General features: G+C 39.0%; 3 protein-coding genes across 3 annotated transcripts; all 3 read right to left on the minus strand.

Moving 5' to 3' along the window:
• Positions 1 to 704: 704 nt before the first annotated feature.
• Positions 705 to 2,059, minus strand: LOC122022557. The gene has a single exon (XM_042580586.1). It carries the CDS (start codon positions 1,161 to 1,163, stop codon positions 888 to 890), a length of 276 nt encoding a protein of 91 aa, XP_042436520.1. The 5' UTR covers positions 1,164 to 2,059; the 3' UTR covers positions 705 to 887.
• A 138-nt stretch (positions 2,060 to 2,197) lies between these two features.
• Positions 2,198 to 2,976, minus strand: LOC122022556 (miraculin-like). The gene has a single exon (XM_042580585.1). It carries the CDS (start codon positions 2,915 to 2,917, stop codon positions 2,327 to 2,329), a length of 591 nt encoding a protein of 196 aa, XP_042436519.1. The 5' UTR covers positions 2,918 to 2,976; the 3' UTR covers positions 2,198 to 2,326.
• Positions 2,977 to 5,555: 2,579 nt separating this feature from the next.
• On the minus strand, positions 5,556 to 18,427 carry LOC122023808 (myosin-1-like). Its single transcript, XM_042582170.1, has 23 exons — positions 17,449 to 18,427; positions 16,669 to 16,770; positions 16,433 to 16,576; positions 16,176 to 16,326; positions 16,063 to 16,090; positions 15,635 to 15,800; positions 15,368 to 15,431; positions 15,248 to 15,261; positions 15,081 to 15,165; positions 13,560 to 13,663; positions 13,337 to 13,475; positions 12,564 to 12,682; positions 12,330 to 12,482; positions 12,148 to 12,237; positions 10,186 to 10,263; positions 8,734 to 8,892; positions 8,449 to 8,652; positions 7,696 to 7,901; positions 7,481 to 7,616; positions 6,988 to 7,117; positions 6,736 to 6,882; positions 6,576 to 6,655; positions 5,556 to 6,484 (listed from the first exon to the last, which is right to left on the minus strand). The coding sequence occupies exons 1-23, from the start codon at positions 17,944 to 17,946 to the stop codon at positions 5,810 to 5,812; spliced, it is 3,672 nt and encodes a 1,223-aa protein (XP_042438104.1). The 5' UTR covers positions 17,947 to 18,427; the 3' UTR covers positions 5,556 to 5,809.
• Between the last annotated feature and the right edge of the window lie 380 nt (positions 18,428 to 18,807).

The raw sequence follows: 18,807 nt of genomic DNA on the forward strand, positions 1-18,807 counted from the left end.
AAAACCAGCACGCTATCTGCTTAATTTTAAGATAGAATCACGTACCTTCTGCATAATTTATGAATTTATGATAAGATTGACATTCACCTAAACATTTTCTTCGTTCACCCCCAACAATTTTTATGTTGTCAATCAATTTGTTTTTAATAAGTTGTTTCATTATTTTATTTGGAATTGATGAGAATTAATGTATCATGAGTGTCAATAATATTGATGGATTCCTAATTAATTAAAATAGATTGATTTGATCGAACAAAATCTAAATCTATGCGATTTGATTTTCGAAATGGGTGGCATCGATAGTCAAAAGTGGCCTCGATACACACACACAATCTAGGTCGGCCAACAAGTTGGACTAGGGCTTCAAATGTTTTTAATAAACAAATAAATAAAATATAATAAAATAGTTAGAAATAGTTTATCAAAGAAAACCTCTAAACATGTTAAAAATGAAGTCAGTATTCTGAGAAAATAGATTAAAATACTCAAATCTATTTCCATTTTGTTCTCTGTGGAATAATATGTTAGGGCCCGAGCCCCGAGGGGACAAGAAGCAGGGAGCAAAAGGGTTCGTTCAATCGATTTTCTTCTTCCTCAAGCTGCTTCTATCTTATTCACAAGAGGTGGTTTTTTTTCACGCCAGTTTCAATCAATTTCTACAGCTTTTTTTAGTAAATTAAACCATGTCGAGAATCATTCTCCAATATGTTTTTTTTTTCAGCTTGGAAACCATCTATCATCCAAAGCTTGTGCTCAGCCAAGCTCTGCTTTCTTTCCTTCCCATAAAAATTACAGAGAGATCCACAACAAAAGCACGAAACAGTCTGCTTCCACAAGAGCAACGTCAAAAGAACTAATTAAAGATCTGAACCGGAAGCTAAAACGATCTACACAGAGAGCAGAGCAGAGGAGCTGTCGTCGAAGTTGAGCGCGTAGCTGAAAGGGTCGTAGTGGAAGCTGCCGCGCTGCCGCTTGTTGTCTCTTCTTCTTCTGCCGCTGCTTCTTTTTCTATATCCGATGGCGAGCTGCCTCTTTATCTCCGCCCTCATTCGGCAGTAGAAGCTCCTGAGCTTCCTCTTCCCTCCCACGCCGGCCACCTCCAGAGCCGCCGCCACGCCGCCGGCGAACGCCATTTCTACCACCTCGCTGAAAAAGAGCGACATTGCGGTTGGAGAAGCAGGTGCGAGGAACAGTGTTGGTCTGGTAATATATGGATAGTGGGAGTCGAGGCTTGTGAAAGAGGGATGGAGAAGAGAGAACAGAGTGGAAAGTATAGCTAAATAGGACAGAGTAGGGGCGTGCGAGATGCTGCCTTTTTTTACATCTCTTTCGCAATGCTGCACAGACTTAAAAGGACATGTTTTTTGCCCGTTAAATTAATTAAAAAACCACAATTTCAATTCTGTAAATCACTGGAATTTGGCTTCTCCAAGGATCCATCCCCCCATTTTTCTCCCTTATTTATTGCGTGCGGATCCCTTGGCTAGCATTCTTTTCGTGTAATAAATGAGCCTAACGAAGTCTTAGAACAGTGTCTGTCAGGCTTCCATAATACCGTCTTAAGTTCCTACTTTTGACTGCAACTGTTGTTTTTCACTGATTAACACATTCATCCGGTCCGGTAAATACGAAGAAGTTACCGGCTGATAATATAGATAGATCAACAGAAGCACATAAAATCATCAGGTCCGCCGTTGAAATGTCATCTCGGACGGGAAAGTTGTTTGACAAAATGCAGGAACCGAGGAATCATACCTTGTATTTCTGTACTATCACATTCCTCATACTTGTCCTTTATCCAATTTTTTTTACCGCAAAAGCTTCGTAATTTGTTTTCTTCGACCTCAAGACTCAAAGGTAAAGCAATGGGCTTAGCCAAGTTAGCTGCTGCTGCTAATGGACTGAGAAGCAGCAGTCGTGCAAGTGGAATGTCGAGCAGCGGGTTGGAAAGTGGGACCACGTTACCGAGGGGCGAGAAGCAATCCGTCGAACAGGCGGTGGGGGGGTTTTGTTGGGTCGCTTTCTGCTCGCTTTTATGGCGAGCGGCTCGACGCCAATTGCCTCGGGGAGATCCCAAATATTCCAAGTGTTTAATGCCGGCGAGTGGGTTGGATGGGAAGCAGAGATCCTGCTCTTCCTCGACCTTCGAGCCCATCAGATTAGAACGTGATGAAGTTCAAACAATTGTTCAGGAAAATAAACTTAAATCATTTAGCTTATTTATTCCATTCAAGTAATTTGACACGTAGGATACGACATGATTTAGGGCCCTTGCCGTACATGCATGTGACCGCGTTTATTGTTATACGGATTTGGCTAATTGATTCTAAGCGTTGACTTTTTGGAACACGAATGGAAAAGGTCTATCGTTCCTGATTCCGAGCCAGCGCCGGCCCTCCTCCACGAAGATCCCCAGCGGTCCACTCGGCACCCGGCCGACTCCACGGAAAAACAGTTCATAAACCGACCCGGAAATCTGGCTCCTCCTGATGCTGAACAGGTTCGATTCGGTGGGGTTCGTCTCTTGCCCGCCGGTCGAGACGTAGTACCTGCGGTCGTCGGCTCCGATCTCTATCTCCCATAACAGTGACTGGAGGCAGAGAGTGATCGCGTCGAAGACGACCGTCACGTCCTCCTCCAACTCTATGGTGCCGTTCCCGCCGTCGACCGGCGTGAATCTCACCGGCAGGCCGGTGTCGGAGGTGCGGATGCGGGCCTGCGCCACACGGAGGGGGCAGTCCGTGGCCCGGCGGGACGCGAGCGTCAGGGGGCCGGCGACGTCGGTGATGGCGGGGTTGACGTAGTAGGTTTCGCCTTCGCCGCTGCGGAGGGGGTTTCCGTCGGTGTCGAGGACGGGGGCGGAGGAGGAGGAGACGACGAGGAGGAAGAAGAGAAGGAGAGCTGGTGATGGATTCATGGTCGTCGATGGATGTGCGCACGTGATCGGATTAATGTTGGACCGAGGCGTGCATGAACACCTGGTGCGTGCATGGAGCAGTGTTTATATAGAGGTGAAAGGCGAGCAGGGTCTGCAAGAAATTAGGCGTTTATAATTGACTTTTCGATGACTTATGTGGTGCAATTTAAGAAGCAAATGACAAATTAGAAAGCGCAAAAGACTTTTTGGTTCGTTGAATGGAAGTGGATGAAGAATGGATATCGATGTATGAATTGCTTGGGATGCAAAGATTTACCAAAGATAAGGTTTTAGGGATTGCTGCCTAAAGTCAATTACTTCACAAGCTCATGTTCAAAGAGAGGGCGTACGTGATCCTATCCATAATGAGTCGACGAACGCTGAAAAAATGATATTCATATTGATTGGATATCGACTCGAGATGACGTGGATCTCCGACAAGCTGAGTCTGTAATCGTAAATCGTTAGTGCTGAGACAGGGAGGAGTTTCTCGATGATGGCCCTCCGACGTTCAAGTCAGTCATCGACGATAAACAAATGAAGTAGAGAGAAAGGAACAACATAACTGTAACTACAGTAGTGAACCACATACCTCTGTCGATATTTGGATGCCCTTATATAGGGCTACCAGGAGGCACGTGCACGCTTCTCGAGGTGTGCAAGCTTCCCGAGGCGTGCACTTCTCAAAGCATACCTGAAAAATACGTGTCAGAAAAGCGTGTCTAACGTCATACCCGAACAACCAGATCATATCCCTGACATGATAGTGGAAGCTTCCACCGTACGATTCTCTGCCCGACCACGTAGCCCATCGGTGACACTGGTCCCTAAGAAGATATCGTTAATTGCTCCTTTTGTGTGTTACTAGGCCGAGTGGGAGAGTCACTCGGCCAGTTTAAGGTTTGGGTGATACAATGGCTGGCCCAAGCGTCCGCTCTGCTGATGACCTGCTATTTGGCTCCGCCTTACGGAGCGGGGGAGCCCTGTCTGTGGGATCGAGGTGACGTCCATTGCTTAGCCGACCTTCATCCCTCTCTGCTTCGAACTTTGTGAGTGTCGGAAGCTCGGTGTCTGACCGAGCTATCGAAGTGTCGAATCGGCTACTCTTCCTGCTAATCGGGAAGATAGTTCACCCGCTCGGACGCCTGCCTAGGACGTTGACCAAACCCTTGTTTGTCGGGTCGAGGCGGCATCCACTGCTTAGCCGAGTGGGGAGACCGCTCGGCCTTCGTCCCTCCTTGCTTTTAGCTTTGTGAGCATCGTAAGTTTGATATCTGACCGAACTGTCGAAGTGTTGGACCGATTACTTTTCTTGCTGATTGGAAAGATAGTTCGTCTGTTCGAATGCCTATCTAGGATGTTGATCCCTTTAACCACTTGTAAGGATGACTCATCTTACCATCGGATCAGTACGTTTTGTCAAATATCTCAGATATGACCTTTCAAAGGACTGTTTTTCTTTATCAAATAAGTAGCTAATTCAAAATATTTTTCCAAGATTTATTTGGTAGCCTGCAAGTCAATAGTATGAAACTTCATCACACAGGGAAAGAGAGAAACCAGGGGATCCTCAGGGGCAAAAATACCGGAGAAATAAAATATGGTAAGAATCTTGCAGAAGGCAAGTTTATCAAGTAAGGTCCCATTGGTAAAAACAAGACAGTCCAACATCATCTTCAAGACTGCAACTGCAAAATCGTCATTTGATTTGAGTCGTCTCTGAGTTAACAGTTCATAGGCAGCACAGGAATGGTAATGGCGTGTAGTGAGAAAATTTATTTAAAACGAGGTAAGAAAGAAGTCTCCACTGTGTTCTACTTTCTCCATCTCCTCTTTCTCGAGTCTCAACTCTCATTATTAATAACACATTAGCAGACCAACACAGTTAGCTTCTCTTATGGTCCTGTCGCTCTGTTTCAGCGAGGTGGTAGAAATGGCGTTCGCCGGCGGCGTGACGGCGGCTCTGGAGGTAGTCGCCGAGGGAGGGAGGAGGAGGTTCAGGCGTTTCTACTGCCGACAGAGGGTGAGGATAGAGAGGAAACTCACCACGGGATTTAGAAGAAGAAGTAGTAGAAGAAGAAGAGACAACAAACAGCAGCGCAGCAGCTTTCAGCACGACCCTTTCAGCTACGCACTCAACTTCATGTCTTGTTGTGGAACTCTCTGTTTCTACGAGACGGAAGGGAGCAGAGCTTGATCGAACACTACAGTGAATTTTCAGCAAAGAAAAAAAAGAAAAAAACAAGAAAAGAAAATTAAATTGCTGTCTTCTTTTTCTTTTGCTGTGAATAGAATAGCAGCAGGCTGAGGAACAGAGGAATCAATTATGATCTCTTTGATTGAATTAGTCCCTTCTGCACTCTGCTGCTTGTCCCCCAGTGCACTTAAATGCATACTGTCGTATAGCAAGCAGATTAAGAAGCTATTGGCTTGATCTTATTGGAGAATAATGAGTCAGTCTCCATAAAAGAATGAGAATTCAATGCCACCTGCCAAACCTCACACTTCCAAATCAATGAACAAGGACGTGGAGGAAAAGTGTCAGAGAAGCCGGTGAGGAAAGGGAAACTTAGCAAGCATTGCAGAAGCGATCATATTTGGAATTTGTTTGATTAAATAATCAGAGATGAAGTAGTAGTTTTAGAAGATTCAAAACAATAATCATAGAAATAACAACAATGAAGGTTCATATAAGTGAATTTTAAACCTAAAATGGCCATACATGCATAAACATGGTGCTTTATGGCACTATACAAGCTTGCTAATACCATCTTGATTCACTCTTTGCAACTCTGCATCAATACACAACAGCAGAGTTCTCTACGCGGAACATGAATCCAAATTCACTGGGACGGAATGAAATCGTATGATACTATTATCGAGTCAATTCGCTCATAGTATCCTAGAACTATTCAACCTCACCCACCATTTCCTCTTCCCCTTGTCGGAACCAGCATCGTCGGTCCCAAGCTTGTTTATAATCACCTTTGTCTCGCGCAAACGCGTGCTGAAGTCCTTTTTCCACAGCTCGAAGTTTTGTTTTAGCCTCCTTAACTCCTTATCGGGGTTCAGGCTAGCCTCTGATTGACCAGACTTGACCTCCACCAAGAACTTTGCGTCGTCCGCAAACACCTGTGTCCGCTGATCAAATTCCTCTGCGAGGCGATTGATGACACTCAAGCTGGCACTCATGTCTCTGTCAAGCGTTCGGGAGACCGACCGTGGTGTTCCATTCTCCTCCCGGCCTCTGGACCTGGTGTTGTCTGCGCTGCCCCAACTTTGGTCCACAGAGGCATCAGAATTCCGCGCAGTATCATCAATGGCAAGACTTTTCTTTGCAACCGAGAGGCTGGACTGCAAGGATACCATTTGCTTCTGCCATATTTCTTCCATGGATTTCATCTTCTGCTCATACTCCGACCATCGGTTCTCGTATTGTTGTAGCCGTTGGTGGAGTATGTCATTTTCTTCTTCTTTATCTCTCAGTGCGGCCTCAGATTTAAGAACCCTTCTTTGTAGTTCTGCCAGAACGGACGCCTTCACGATGACCTGTTCCGTTTCTCCTCCCTGAGAAAAATTATTCGAGGCAACAAGATTAACCGGACGAAAAATGTACAAGCAGATATTGTGCATTTGGGACGGACAAGGATTCATTTACCTTTTTATCCCCAGAAGGTTTTCTTGCATTGAGTAATGCAATATCACCAGAACATCTCCTAACAAGCCAGCCTCGAATAACTGTTCAATTTGGTGATTGTTTAACTGTAAATTATCAAAGATGAAGAAACCTGACTGAACTAAAGCTCTAAATATGTTACCAGATTGGATAACTATTGAAGCGCTACGGACACTAACAAAGTTTTTGCGAGCAGCTCGTGATTTTATATTCCTCTGCAATACTATTGCAGCTCTGTGCCTTTCAAGCAAACCAAAGTATATTCGCCTTGTCTTCTCACCTCGAATAACTGCAAACCGATTCAAAAAGGTTCTGGTCATATTTTACAGATGGTATGAAATTAACACTTAGATATCTCCTACAAGATCAAATAATCAATCGCAGAAGAAAATACATGATTGCAACGTAAGAATTCCCTTTTTGAGCTCTCTAGCATAGCAACGAGCTTGATGGCCTCTAAAACAGCTTTGCACTCTTAAAATTCCATGTAAAGTTCGGTTTCTTGTTTCTTCAAGAACGCCAATCTATTGATTTAATGAAACACCACATGAGAAATCTGAAAAGATTAACAAAAAAAAAAAAAAGAACTGCAGAATATAAATGTTTTGCCTTTTTTCCTATCCAATGACACTATTGATGTTCAGCTTTGCTCTCCAAAAATCTTTGGTACAAGATTTGTGATATTGCATACAGAATCTTCCTAAGATGTCCCTTGTAAACCATTTCTTAATGGGGATTATGCAACAACATTCTTACTGGATTTGCTACTTTGGAAATGAACAAGTAGGGTTTAAAAATGCTTTAAAAAGAATAATTTTTTATGTTACAGTCAAAATACAAATGAAATGTTACAGTCAACCAACTTCGATATTAAATCTTCCTCTCACCTGTCCCGTTCGGAAAAACAACTTAGTATAACCAACTTGATACATCTCCGGATGAATGTTGAACTGTTTAAGTATTGCCACTGAGACACTTAAAGGATCTTGAGATGCAATGCTCTCAAGAAGAAGAAAACCATACCTGAAATATATAACAGTTAACAAGTTTTTGTAGAAAGGCATCGGGTGCAAAAATTGCATACGTAGCAATATAGATTTACCTTTTGGCAAACTTTTGGTGAGACATTCTGGTAGGATAACCAGATCTTGAGATACGAACAACTTCTAGAACGCCACAGCACCTAAGCTGCTGCAGAACAAGTCCTTGTTCATATTTTTCTGGATTTTGTGAGTTGTTTGGTTTAATGCAGCGTATGAAATGAGGCGTTGTATTCCCAAGTCTTTGCATCAGTTGAAAAAGTTGCCCCTGAAAACAAAAAGCAAAGAAAGGATGAACATGATTTGATAAAACCATGAATAAAAAATAAGGGGAGAATATTGTTAGGAAAAGTTATCAAGCAAATTTAACGAAGTATTGATAGATGCAACTGAGAGGATGATGAAATATCAAATAGATAATAGTAATCCAAATAAACAGTGACTAAATTCAATCAACAAAGCTGATGGTACATCATTAACCACCCAACTGCTGACTGAAGCAAAAGTATAGACCTTTTATTAACCCCAAAATAGCCTTCACTAAAATCTTGGTTAAGAGTAATTGACAGTCTTAACCCAAGAGATTGAGATTAAAAAAATGGTTTAGATCATCAGATCAATGAGATATAAAATGAGTGTTTATTCAGAATCAAACAGGCGATAGATAATAATCATATATTAAACACTTGATGCGGCAACCTTTGAGGATTTGAGCATGCTACTTTCTTTTACTCAAGTTGATCCCAGAGAAGGGACCTCTAAACCAATCATTCTTGTAGAGTAGGAAAATTATCAACTCAAAAACAAGATCTTACCTTAAACTTTGAAGCAACACTCAATTTCTGGGAATCAGCAACGCCTGATCTAAATGGATTACATGCTATATTTTCAGATTGAGACAACATCTTTGATGCAAAATCTCGAGGAAGAGGGCAGGTACAAGAAGCAAGGAGCTGAATGGAATCCATGTGAAGTAAATCTCTGTTCTTCTCCAAAAACCCAGTTGTATCATAAACAACCTAATAAAGCATTCAGAATCAAAAGCTTGAATAAATACACAGGGTTGTCAACTAAGAAAAAAATAAGTTTAAGATAGAAACCTCCCCTGCATAATGTTGTACTGTGAAAGATTTGCCCCTTTCTCCTCTGAAGCAAGGGCGAGAATTCAGGTGCTGCTTCAGTTTATTTGCAAATGTAAGATCAGTTCCATTTGGAAAAGTGGATTCCTCATCCAAGAGAGACAATAATCCTAGTGGTTTCTGCACCAGAAACATCTTAAAATGAATCCTTTCCGAGTATATGAAATAAGAAAAGAAAAGAAGATGAGTTCAAGTTACAATCTTACAACTATGGAATATCACAGCTTATTAGAAAATGTGAAAAATGGTGTAACGTCATCATCACAGTTAAAGAAAACATATAATATGGGGAGAAAAGTAGAACAAAAAATTATATTATAAATACTTGTTCAAAAAAAAAAAACACTAAGGTGCAGCAGCCACAGATAACTCCAAAAAAATATTATAAGCAAGGGGTAATGACAACATTGATATACCACACATGACGTAACAAAAATTCAGTGACAAGATAATCAAGTGAAAATCCATAGTCAAAATAGGGATTTCCTTTATTATTTGAACTCATTGTAATATAGCTTAAGATTCCACAATCACTATCAAATGTTTCATCTTTCTACCAATCAAAGTGCGGATGTTTTGATCTGCAATTTCAAACGTCTAACTCTGCCAAAAACATCAAGGACATGACCAATAAAAGCAATTTTTTTTCAAGTTCCTTAGATTTCAAGCCTATTCAGAAACATCATATTCAAATTTCAAAATCCTTAGTGTTCAAGGCTACTCAGAATCATCATACTGCACCGTCTGATTTTAACAGAACGTCTTAGGAGCTTTGAACTGATCCTCATCCTGATGTTTTAAATTAATTAACACAAACCACTTCATGTGAGGAGCTTCTTGAATCTGGTGTTATAATTGTGTGCCCCTTAGGAAAAACAAGAAAATTTTATGACTGACACAACTTAAGGCTTAGAGTACTAGAGTAAAACCAATATGGACAGAAAAGTTAATACAGCAAAGATGAGAATGCTAAGGAATGTAAAAACAAAAAATACAAATATCCAGGGGCATTTAGGTGTAGCTCCAACACAAAACGATAGGCTGACTTAAGATGGTATGGCCATGTTCAAAGACAATTAATATAAAATGTTTTATGTGGCTCAAGTTGAATGGGTTAGGTTTGAAGATATGAAGAGGCAACGGAGACCAAAGAAATCTCTGGTTAATGTCACTAAAAGTGATCTAAGATATATAAATATTACAAGTGTCATTCATTGCACCTTAGAAGTCAACCCCAAATAATTGGGACCAACATGTTGATGATTATTTTATCTTCAGATTATACAGCTAACAGTGTATAAATAAATAGAACAAGAGAGAAATGGCAAAAAACTTACTGGAGAAGGAAATGAAGAACACCCAATTTCAAAATCAAAGAAATAAATCTAAAATCTAGTGAAGGATATTCCATACTTTCTCGAAAAGATTTAAACAATCCTGATTATCCTCAAAGTCGACTTTTGCCCAATCTATGCCATCTTGAACGTATTCCTGGTAAAGGTAACAACATTAATATGTGTAAGCAGAACCAACAGGTTAAACACCTGAAATCGTGAGAAAACAATATCTGTTCATAAATCACAAAGCAAGTTTCCAGAATGCTAAATCATATAAGAATTGTGAAAGTATAGTTCAACAGTGTTGATCAACAATAACAACAACCAAGAGCCTTATCCCACTAGGTGGAGTCGGCTATATGGATCCTTTTACGCCATTGAGCTCTATCTCCTACTATATTATCATCTATACCTAAAGAAATTTTATCTTGTTTTATTGTTGCTGACCAAGTCATTTTTGGTCTTCCTCATTCGATATGTGTGTTTGTCATAATTTTACATCGTTTAACCGGAGTATTTATTAGTCGTTTAAATACATGCCAGTACCATCTTAAATGTGTCTCTTGGATTTTTTTTCTCAATAGATGCAACTCCGACTTTCTCTCTAATGCTCTCATTTCTTATTCTGTCCATCCTCATATATCCATACATCCACCTTAACATCCTCATCTCTGCGACTCTTATCTTCTGCTCATGTGCTTAAGTCATAACCTAACATTCAACTCCATATAATATAGCAGGTCCAACTATGATTTTATAGAACTTTTCTTTAAATTTTAGAGGTACTTTACAATCCAAAACACACACTTTCTTCTCCATTTCAACCATCCTGCTTGTATCCTATGTAAGACATCTCTTTTAATCCCTCCATCGTTTTGTAAAAATAATCTTAAATATTTAAAGCTCTCGATTTCGAACAACTTGTCATTCCTATCTTAACAATTGTCTCATAAGTCTAATATTGCTAAACTTAAATTTCATATATTCTGTCTTTATTCTACTAAAGACTGAAACATTTCCCTTCTAGTGTTTCCTGCCAAGATTCTAATTTAGCATTTACTCCTTCACATGTTTCATCTACCAAAATAATATCATCTACAAACAACATGCAGCACGGTACTGAATTTTAAATGTGTGCACTGAGTTCATCCATAATTAGTATAAAAAATTAGGGACTTGGAGCTGATTCTTGATGTAACCCTATCTTTATTGGAAATGTTTCAGTTACTCCACCTGAAGTCTTTACTCTGGTCGTTACATCCTAGTACATATTCATAATTAGTTCAATATATGTTACGCTAATGAAATAACACATGTTAAAATGCATTATATGAATCACAACTCGCACATGTAGATACCAATCTAGCATGTCACGAATTTAGAAACCTTGATTGGGCCCTTCCTAAGGTTTAATATTTTGGGCTAAATAGTCAAGAAATCAAATCTGATATGGTATAAGAGCAGAGCTTATGTTTGAATATGCTGCAAGTTTAGTAATTAGAAAATGTATATCTCTTAACAAACTAAGCTCCTCCACATATTGGGTTTCCATTAGTCAAGTCAAACAACCCACCTACAGCTGAGGAACCATCAGAATATGGTGATGGCAACAAGGGCTATACATTAAATTACATGGCAACCTACAAGTCCAAACAAGAATCGGCCACAATGCACCTCTTGTCTTATACATTGTTTATTTAATGCACTCAATAAATTTTTCTTAATAACCCAGGTATCCAGCTCTTAGTAATTAACTCAATATTAGCGTGAGAGAACGTTGTGGTGGTGACAGATGAATGCACATTAGGGAAATAGAGAACATGAAACTCTACACCCAGAAAAACATTGGAAAACACTGAACAAACTAGTCTGTTGGTTACTTTGATATCAATCAGGTAAGATGCACAACAAAAAATGAGTTATCAATCTGATAGAAACCTCTTGTTTGAAAAACACAAAACGAGAGTTATTGGCTACCTGGACATCAGTTAGGTAAATTTCACAACAAAATGCAAGTTATCAATCAGATCAGAAATACCTCTTGTTCCAACTTGAACAAGTGACGATTAAAATGTTGCTGCAACCTTTCATTAGCATAGTTGATGCAAAATTGTTCAAAACTATTCTTCTGAAAAAAAAAGGAAAAGAAACCAGTCATGAGGCAGAATGATTTAGCCAAATCGGTGGGCAGAAGATGTAAGTGATTTAGAAGACCATTACATCGAAAGATTCAAATCCATAGATATCAAGAATGCTGATGGATCTACCAGTGCGACGTTTCCCTATTCCAAGGGATTTATTAATCTGCTCAACAAGCCACCCAAACAAACTTGCATATATGGATTTTGCCAAGGCATCTCTTGTATCAATTGCCTATGGAACAGAAAAGAAAGTACCAATAAGATTGTCTACCATACTTCATTTGTTAAGCCTTGAGGGGCAGAAATAACAAACCTGAGAAAGTGTAAGTTTCTGTACAATGTTATCATTGCCAACCTTCATCTTGTGTGTTGACAGGGATAACTTGAGTGCAGAGATAGTGCACCCGATCAGCTTAGCAACAGTTTGTGCAGCTGAATTGTATTGGATATTCAGAAACGGAATATAAATTACAAAAAAATAGATTATTAAGTAGAACCTACCAAATGATCCCAAAAAAAAAAAAACCAAGGTCTACTAGACAAGACTATTGTATCAAGCACTCTAGTTGCTAAAACATATCTCAGATGGGACTAGTTTGAGAGTAAAGACTAATATGTGAAGACTGCAGGCTAGAGTGGAACAAAGCACGTAGTAGTATGTGTTCAACTAGCCTTCTATGTTAAACAGATAGCTAGAAACTATTTATTCAGATGTATCTGCCTTGAATGGTTACTCCGACCAATCAGCACAGGAATAAAAAAAGTTAAATATCAATCTATTGACAAAGAATACAAACTGGAGAAATGTTCAAATCAAAACTTGACAAGGGTCATTAGTGGACCTACGGTGAAAACAATTAATAACAAATTTGCTGTGGTTCACAAGCCAGTTCCTTATAAACAGTATGCAAAGCACAAGCACAAAAGTGCACTCACTAACTGCCATGTGCACCAAAAATTACATACTAAAATATACGTGAAAAGTAAGATTGAAGTTCTATATCAACATATAAAAAGTGCCATGATTTACTAATGACAAGCAAAACACATTTGGACAACTCGATCATTTGAATCAGAATACTATACCTTCATCTGCAACAACTTCAACATGATTTTCATTATCAATCACTGTAAAAGAGATGTTACCCAACCATAACACTGCAGCAAGCATAGCAAATACGCTCTCTTGATTTTCTTTGCTGATATGGACAACCTCCATAGCTTTCTGCAATAATCTATGATGTATTAACCAAGAATTTCTTTTCCTTGAAAATGGCAAGGTGGTGTTTTGCACTCTTCGATGACATACCGTAACAAGATGGAACATTTCAGTATCATCAACCCCAGCAATGGTATAATGATTGCTCTGCTTCAAATATTTATACTCATCCACTTTCCTCATATTCAGTTTTGCTGAATATAGTACAGAGCTAGTTAACAAGACAATGATAGTACAAAGTAACTACATATTAACTTTCAGTTTGCATGAATACAAGCACAAAAGACAAAAAAGCAAACAGGACAATCTGTCTGTGTATATGTAAATTAAAATAGAATGAAATTTACAACTAGGTTATGAAATAAATATTTAGTCTCACAGGCCAAATATCCATAATTAGCATTCTATATCAATCTAGGAATCATCAAAATGTATCATCGGCCAGTGAATTTTAGATGCCTTCATGATATGCAATTGCCTTCATTTTGTAAACTCATATGGTTACAATACTTTTAAAATGAGCATGAAATTCTAAAGATTAGAATGAAGTTAGAGTCTGCACATCTAAACAACAATTGGTAGCAGTTGAATATCTAAGCTAACTAACTGGAAGTTGAACATTGAGGAACAATGGAGCATGATATCTGAAACAAATGCATTGATATCTGAAATGAATAACATTTCTATGCAAGTTACTGGAGAGTTAGATGCAGCTCCATTGGTGTACCACCAAATGCAGATATTGTTCTTGCTTTGACATATAACACAACTTTGTGATATATACAATAAAACTGATAAGTTTGTTGAATCACTAGATAAGATGCATAAGATATAGAAAATAATCTGTACGAACTAAATATCATTGGTCTATCTCAACAAACTAATGGAGTATAGTTACAAACCCACATCATAATGATAAACTGAATATTCCAAACTTTAGCACCTTGGACGAATGGTCCAGGAGCTAACAGCCTAACAATATGTTTAGGTTTCAGCTGTCCCAATGGGGCCAACAATGATTAACACATCCTCTAATATCAGTGCATCACTTATAAGTCTTCACAACCTTAATTGTGGTTCCAGAGGGCTAAAAGGATCAAATGCTGTAAAGAGAGTATAACGATAAATGAATAAGGCAACAATGACAAATGAGAATCTCACAAGTGTTACATTTGGCAATCACTAACATCATTCATTGCAAACCAAAATGGATAAGGAAAAAAAAAAACAAAAGGAGACTTATTCTTACAACCAAAATGCACAAACCCAACCAATTTCTTGCTAATTTAAGAAGACTAAATTGTTAATATTTCAAAAACTGTCAAGGTAAGGGACCAAGTTGTCCAGCAGCTGAACCGACTACTGGCCTTGATTATATTGCTTGGTGATGAGTCTATAACCAGATCATGCTAATAGATCTGTTGCTAACATCAGCAACATTATTTTTGGAAACAATTAACACTGTAACTCAACTATTTTATGACCCTAGGGTATAATGCACATTTAATAGTACATTTTGTCATGTTTACAGGCTTACAGCTAGCCTTAAGGACACAGAGAACAGAAATAGAAGTTTACTGCCAAACTGAGGCAAAAAATTGGAATATATACCTTTTAGAGATTTGGGAGCACCAGCGCATAGATAATAAAATATATGGTATGATCGCTCACCAACTGCGCATTGTACCACTCTTGACTGCATAAGCGAGAAAAGATTCGATATCAGTAATGGAGGACAAGCAAAATTAAAAAAAAAATGCATGAGGCAAAGAGAGTACCTTCTCAAGTAAAACTGCTCGCGCAAACAATAGTCATCATAAAAAATAAAGAAAATGAAGCTATTCAAGTCATTATGAAGGAACAAGAAAAAACTCACTAAATGATTAGGGAAAACTTACATGTTTGAATTGAGGCACCAGATATTTTTCCAGTCACACTAAAATGAATTTCAATCAGTTTTCCCTGTGATAAGAAACCAAGATTTTGCAAAAGTCAATGGCTTTGGAAGAAAGCAGTACAGATTCTAGAACTAGAATGAGAATTATCGTGTCTTTTTTTATCATTTGCTAAATCATTAGAATTTGTAGCATATGTTGCAGTAAAAAATTTGGCATACATATCTGATAAACATGAGGCAAAGGCCAGGAATCAATAAATTCTCTTACAAAGCGACTGGAATTGTCATTTCTTAATGTTCTTGCATTCCCAAAGGCTTCAAGTATAGGATTTGTCTGTAGAATTTCATATTCGATGCCGCTACCTCCACCGAGAGCAGCCAAATATTGCATTGCTATTTTTGCAGTTTCAGTCTTCCCAGCTCCACTTTCACCACTACCAAACCAAATAAAATGAGTCATTCTCCTAACATTTAGAGCATCATAATCTAACTAAGCAAATAAAAGACCATATATTCAGTTAGCAATCTTTGAGAAAAAATACTGCAAAACATAGCAAAACTACAACAAAAGAACATAAATTAGTTGCAACATTATTTCATGCATTGTGATTCTCTATTTCACTCGATAGCATTTTTTTATTATTAAAATAACACGGATCCTTATTTTCAAGCTCCAAATTATAACAATATACTAACCTTATAATAATTGATTGATTGACTTCATCTGCATGTAAAGAAAGTACATTATCAATCCAAAAACAGGAGAGATAATTAACAACTGCATTGTTGAAATCAAATTATACCCATACCTCGTATCATTTCACGGATAGCATTATCAGCTATTGCATAAACATGAGGGCTGTTTACAGATTTATTCCTGTATGCTTCAATGAACTCGTTTCCATAAAGATGAACTTTTTTGAATGGATTGATAGCAACTAAAACTGGTCCTGCTCTAGTCTAACTTGCAAACAAGTAAAGACATTGAAGAGGTCAAGACAAGTGAGAAGGCATTGAAACGTTAATTATTTGGGGAAGGTATATAGAAATGGGTACAAATACTCACATATATCATATCTTTGGAATACCTAAATTGTAGATTGTACAGCACTGATGGTTCATGTAGATAACTAAGTTGCATGAGATCATCAACACCATCAAGAATTTCAGGATTTGAAGGTAACAAACTTTCAGTGTTGAGCCTTAAAACCTGAAGAAAAAAAAAAGTTTCACGATTATCAGACATAAAGGACAAGCACTTGGATATTTCCATTTAAACATGTGAGAACTTGAAACACTCACTTCACCATCAGGAAGAGATATTACAGACTCTGATCCAGAAGATGATATTATTGTTCCTAATACCCAATCACCATTTGAAAGTTGGCACCATGCTTGAAGTTTCTGGAAAACAAATATTCTCACACTCAAAAGATAGCGTATTGAACATATTAATTATCAAAATTGTGCAAATTATGCCAGTAGTGTGATTAAATATAAAAAATAAAAAATAAATGTCACAATTTATAGTAATCAACAAAGGAGATAATTAAATAACCATGGTATGCATAACTGCTCTAAATAAAAATCTCAAATGTGAGCATGTGTGTAATAATAAACTCAATTCACAACCAAAATTATGAAAATTAATAAACCATCCTACAATCCAAGAAGTAGTAGAATAATGTAAAGATCATTGTATGCTTAGTCTATCTGCTGATTGAGTACATCAAGTCAGCAAAAAAAGCAGCACTTGGTAGTGAGAGCATTGAAATATACACTAGTGAGATTAATATTAAGAAAATGGTAAACTGAGATTTGAGAAACTTTTGACCAGGAACTTAGTTACAAGAGAAGAACCACGAACCATCAGGAAGAACACAGAGAAACTTTCAGTGTGAATATCCAAGCATGGAGTTTGAAAGCATTGCAAAACGAATCAATAATTATCCAATGTATCGTATCAATACCACAATATGTGCATTGGCTCGACATTAAGCAAATTAAACGCAAAAAATATCAGTTAGGAGTCGGGTAAAGTGTTTGGATTAATTAAAAGGAAAAAAAAACTAAAAGACTGACCTTTTTCGCGACGTAAGAACTTGTGTCTTCCCAGTTCGAATCAGACCTCGATAAGGAGATCGCCGTGATTTTAGAAGTTGCTGAACTCGACGTCCTAACTTCTCTTTCATCTCCTGCTGAAGTTCTCTGCTCACGAGAAGTTGTCGTTGAGCTGTATGGTGATTCCACGTTCCCTTTCGCATCATCGAGATCCTTAGCTTCTCCTGGAGGTCTATGCTCTCGCGAACTGGATTTGGAACTGTGCGGCGATTCCTCCTCCACCTTTACTTCCCCCGTAGCCTTCTCTTTCTTCTCCTTTTCATTCAGACTGCCGAATCTAGGTTCGCCCTTTTTGCTCTCGGCAGACGAAGGCGACCCGCCGGTGAACCTGTAATCCAGCGGCAACGATTTCACGGACTGCAGCAGGGCCGGCGGGCGGGGCTTCACCTTCGTCCGCTCCAACCGGGTCGGCTTCTTCGGCTCCCGCGTCCTGGGCGACGCCATTCTCACAGACGCCATCCCCAACCCGATCTAGAAGCCCAAAACAATTTTCTCGAAAAAAAGCAACCCCCAAAACACTACAGTCCGCCAGACTCTTCTAAAACCCAAAAATAATCACGAAAGCACGAGCTGGAAAAGAATACAGCGATCCAAACTAACGATCTACTGGCCTAAAACGTCGCCCCGCGACAGGACCCAAAATTTTGATTTAAAAAAAAACAAATAAACAAGAATCACTCCCAAATCTGAGGAAAAAAGACAAATTGAAAGATCTGGTGGTCTCAGGACATCAAAAACAAAGGATCAGAAAAAATAGTAGGAAAAATGGATTAAACAGAAGGAAAACGAGAGCAAAATCCGGTCTTTTCTCGACTGTGAAGCCAGCAATCGCTTGCTCGATCCAATATTATTTAACCACCATATAAAATTCCCGTGGCTGTCACCCGACCCCGTCCCCCCTTTCTCCAGCTTTAACAATTTCGTTCGGTGGATATAATATTTCTGTTCAAATTATTTCCAATGCGAACTCTTTTTGGAAATTCATCCATAAAATGGTAACGGACAAATAACGTCTACCACCGAAAAAGCTTCGACGTCACATGACGGAGTTATCCACTATCTCAACTGACCGATTCATCCCTCGACAACTCCACGATCCACCGTACCGAAGTGACTTCAAAGAAACCAGTCAATTGCCAAAAGAGAGAGGTCAAAGATGGAAACATGAGTGCACATGCGTGTCTTTGACCAGGCAAGCGAGGGAAAGAGGAGAAGATAGACTTGCTAACGCCGTCGGCGATCTGCATCCGGCGTCGGAAAGGGGTTTTTAATCTCCATTTCCGGTGGAAAGCCGGCAAGGAAAGGACTGCCCCTGCCGGA

This window comes from Zingiber officinale, chromosome 9B, assembly GCF_018446385.1.
Source record: "Zingiber officinale cultivar Zhangliang chromosome 9B, Zo_v1.1, whole genome shotgun sequence".
Lineage (NCBI taxonomy): Eukaryota > Viridiplantae > Streptophyta > Magnoliopsida > Zingiberales > Zingiberaceae > Zingiber > Zingiber officinale.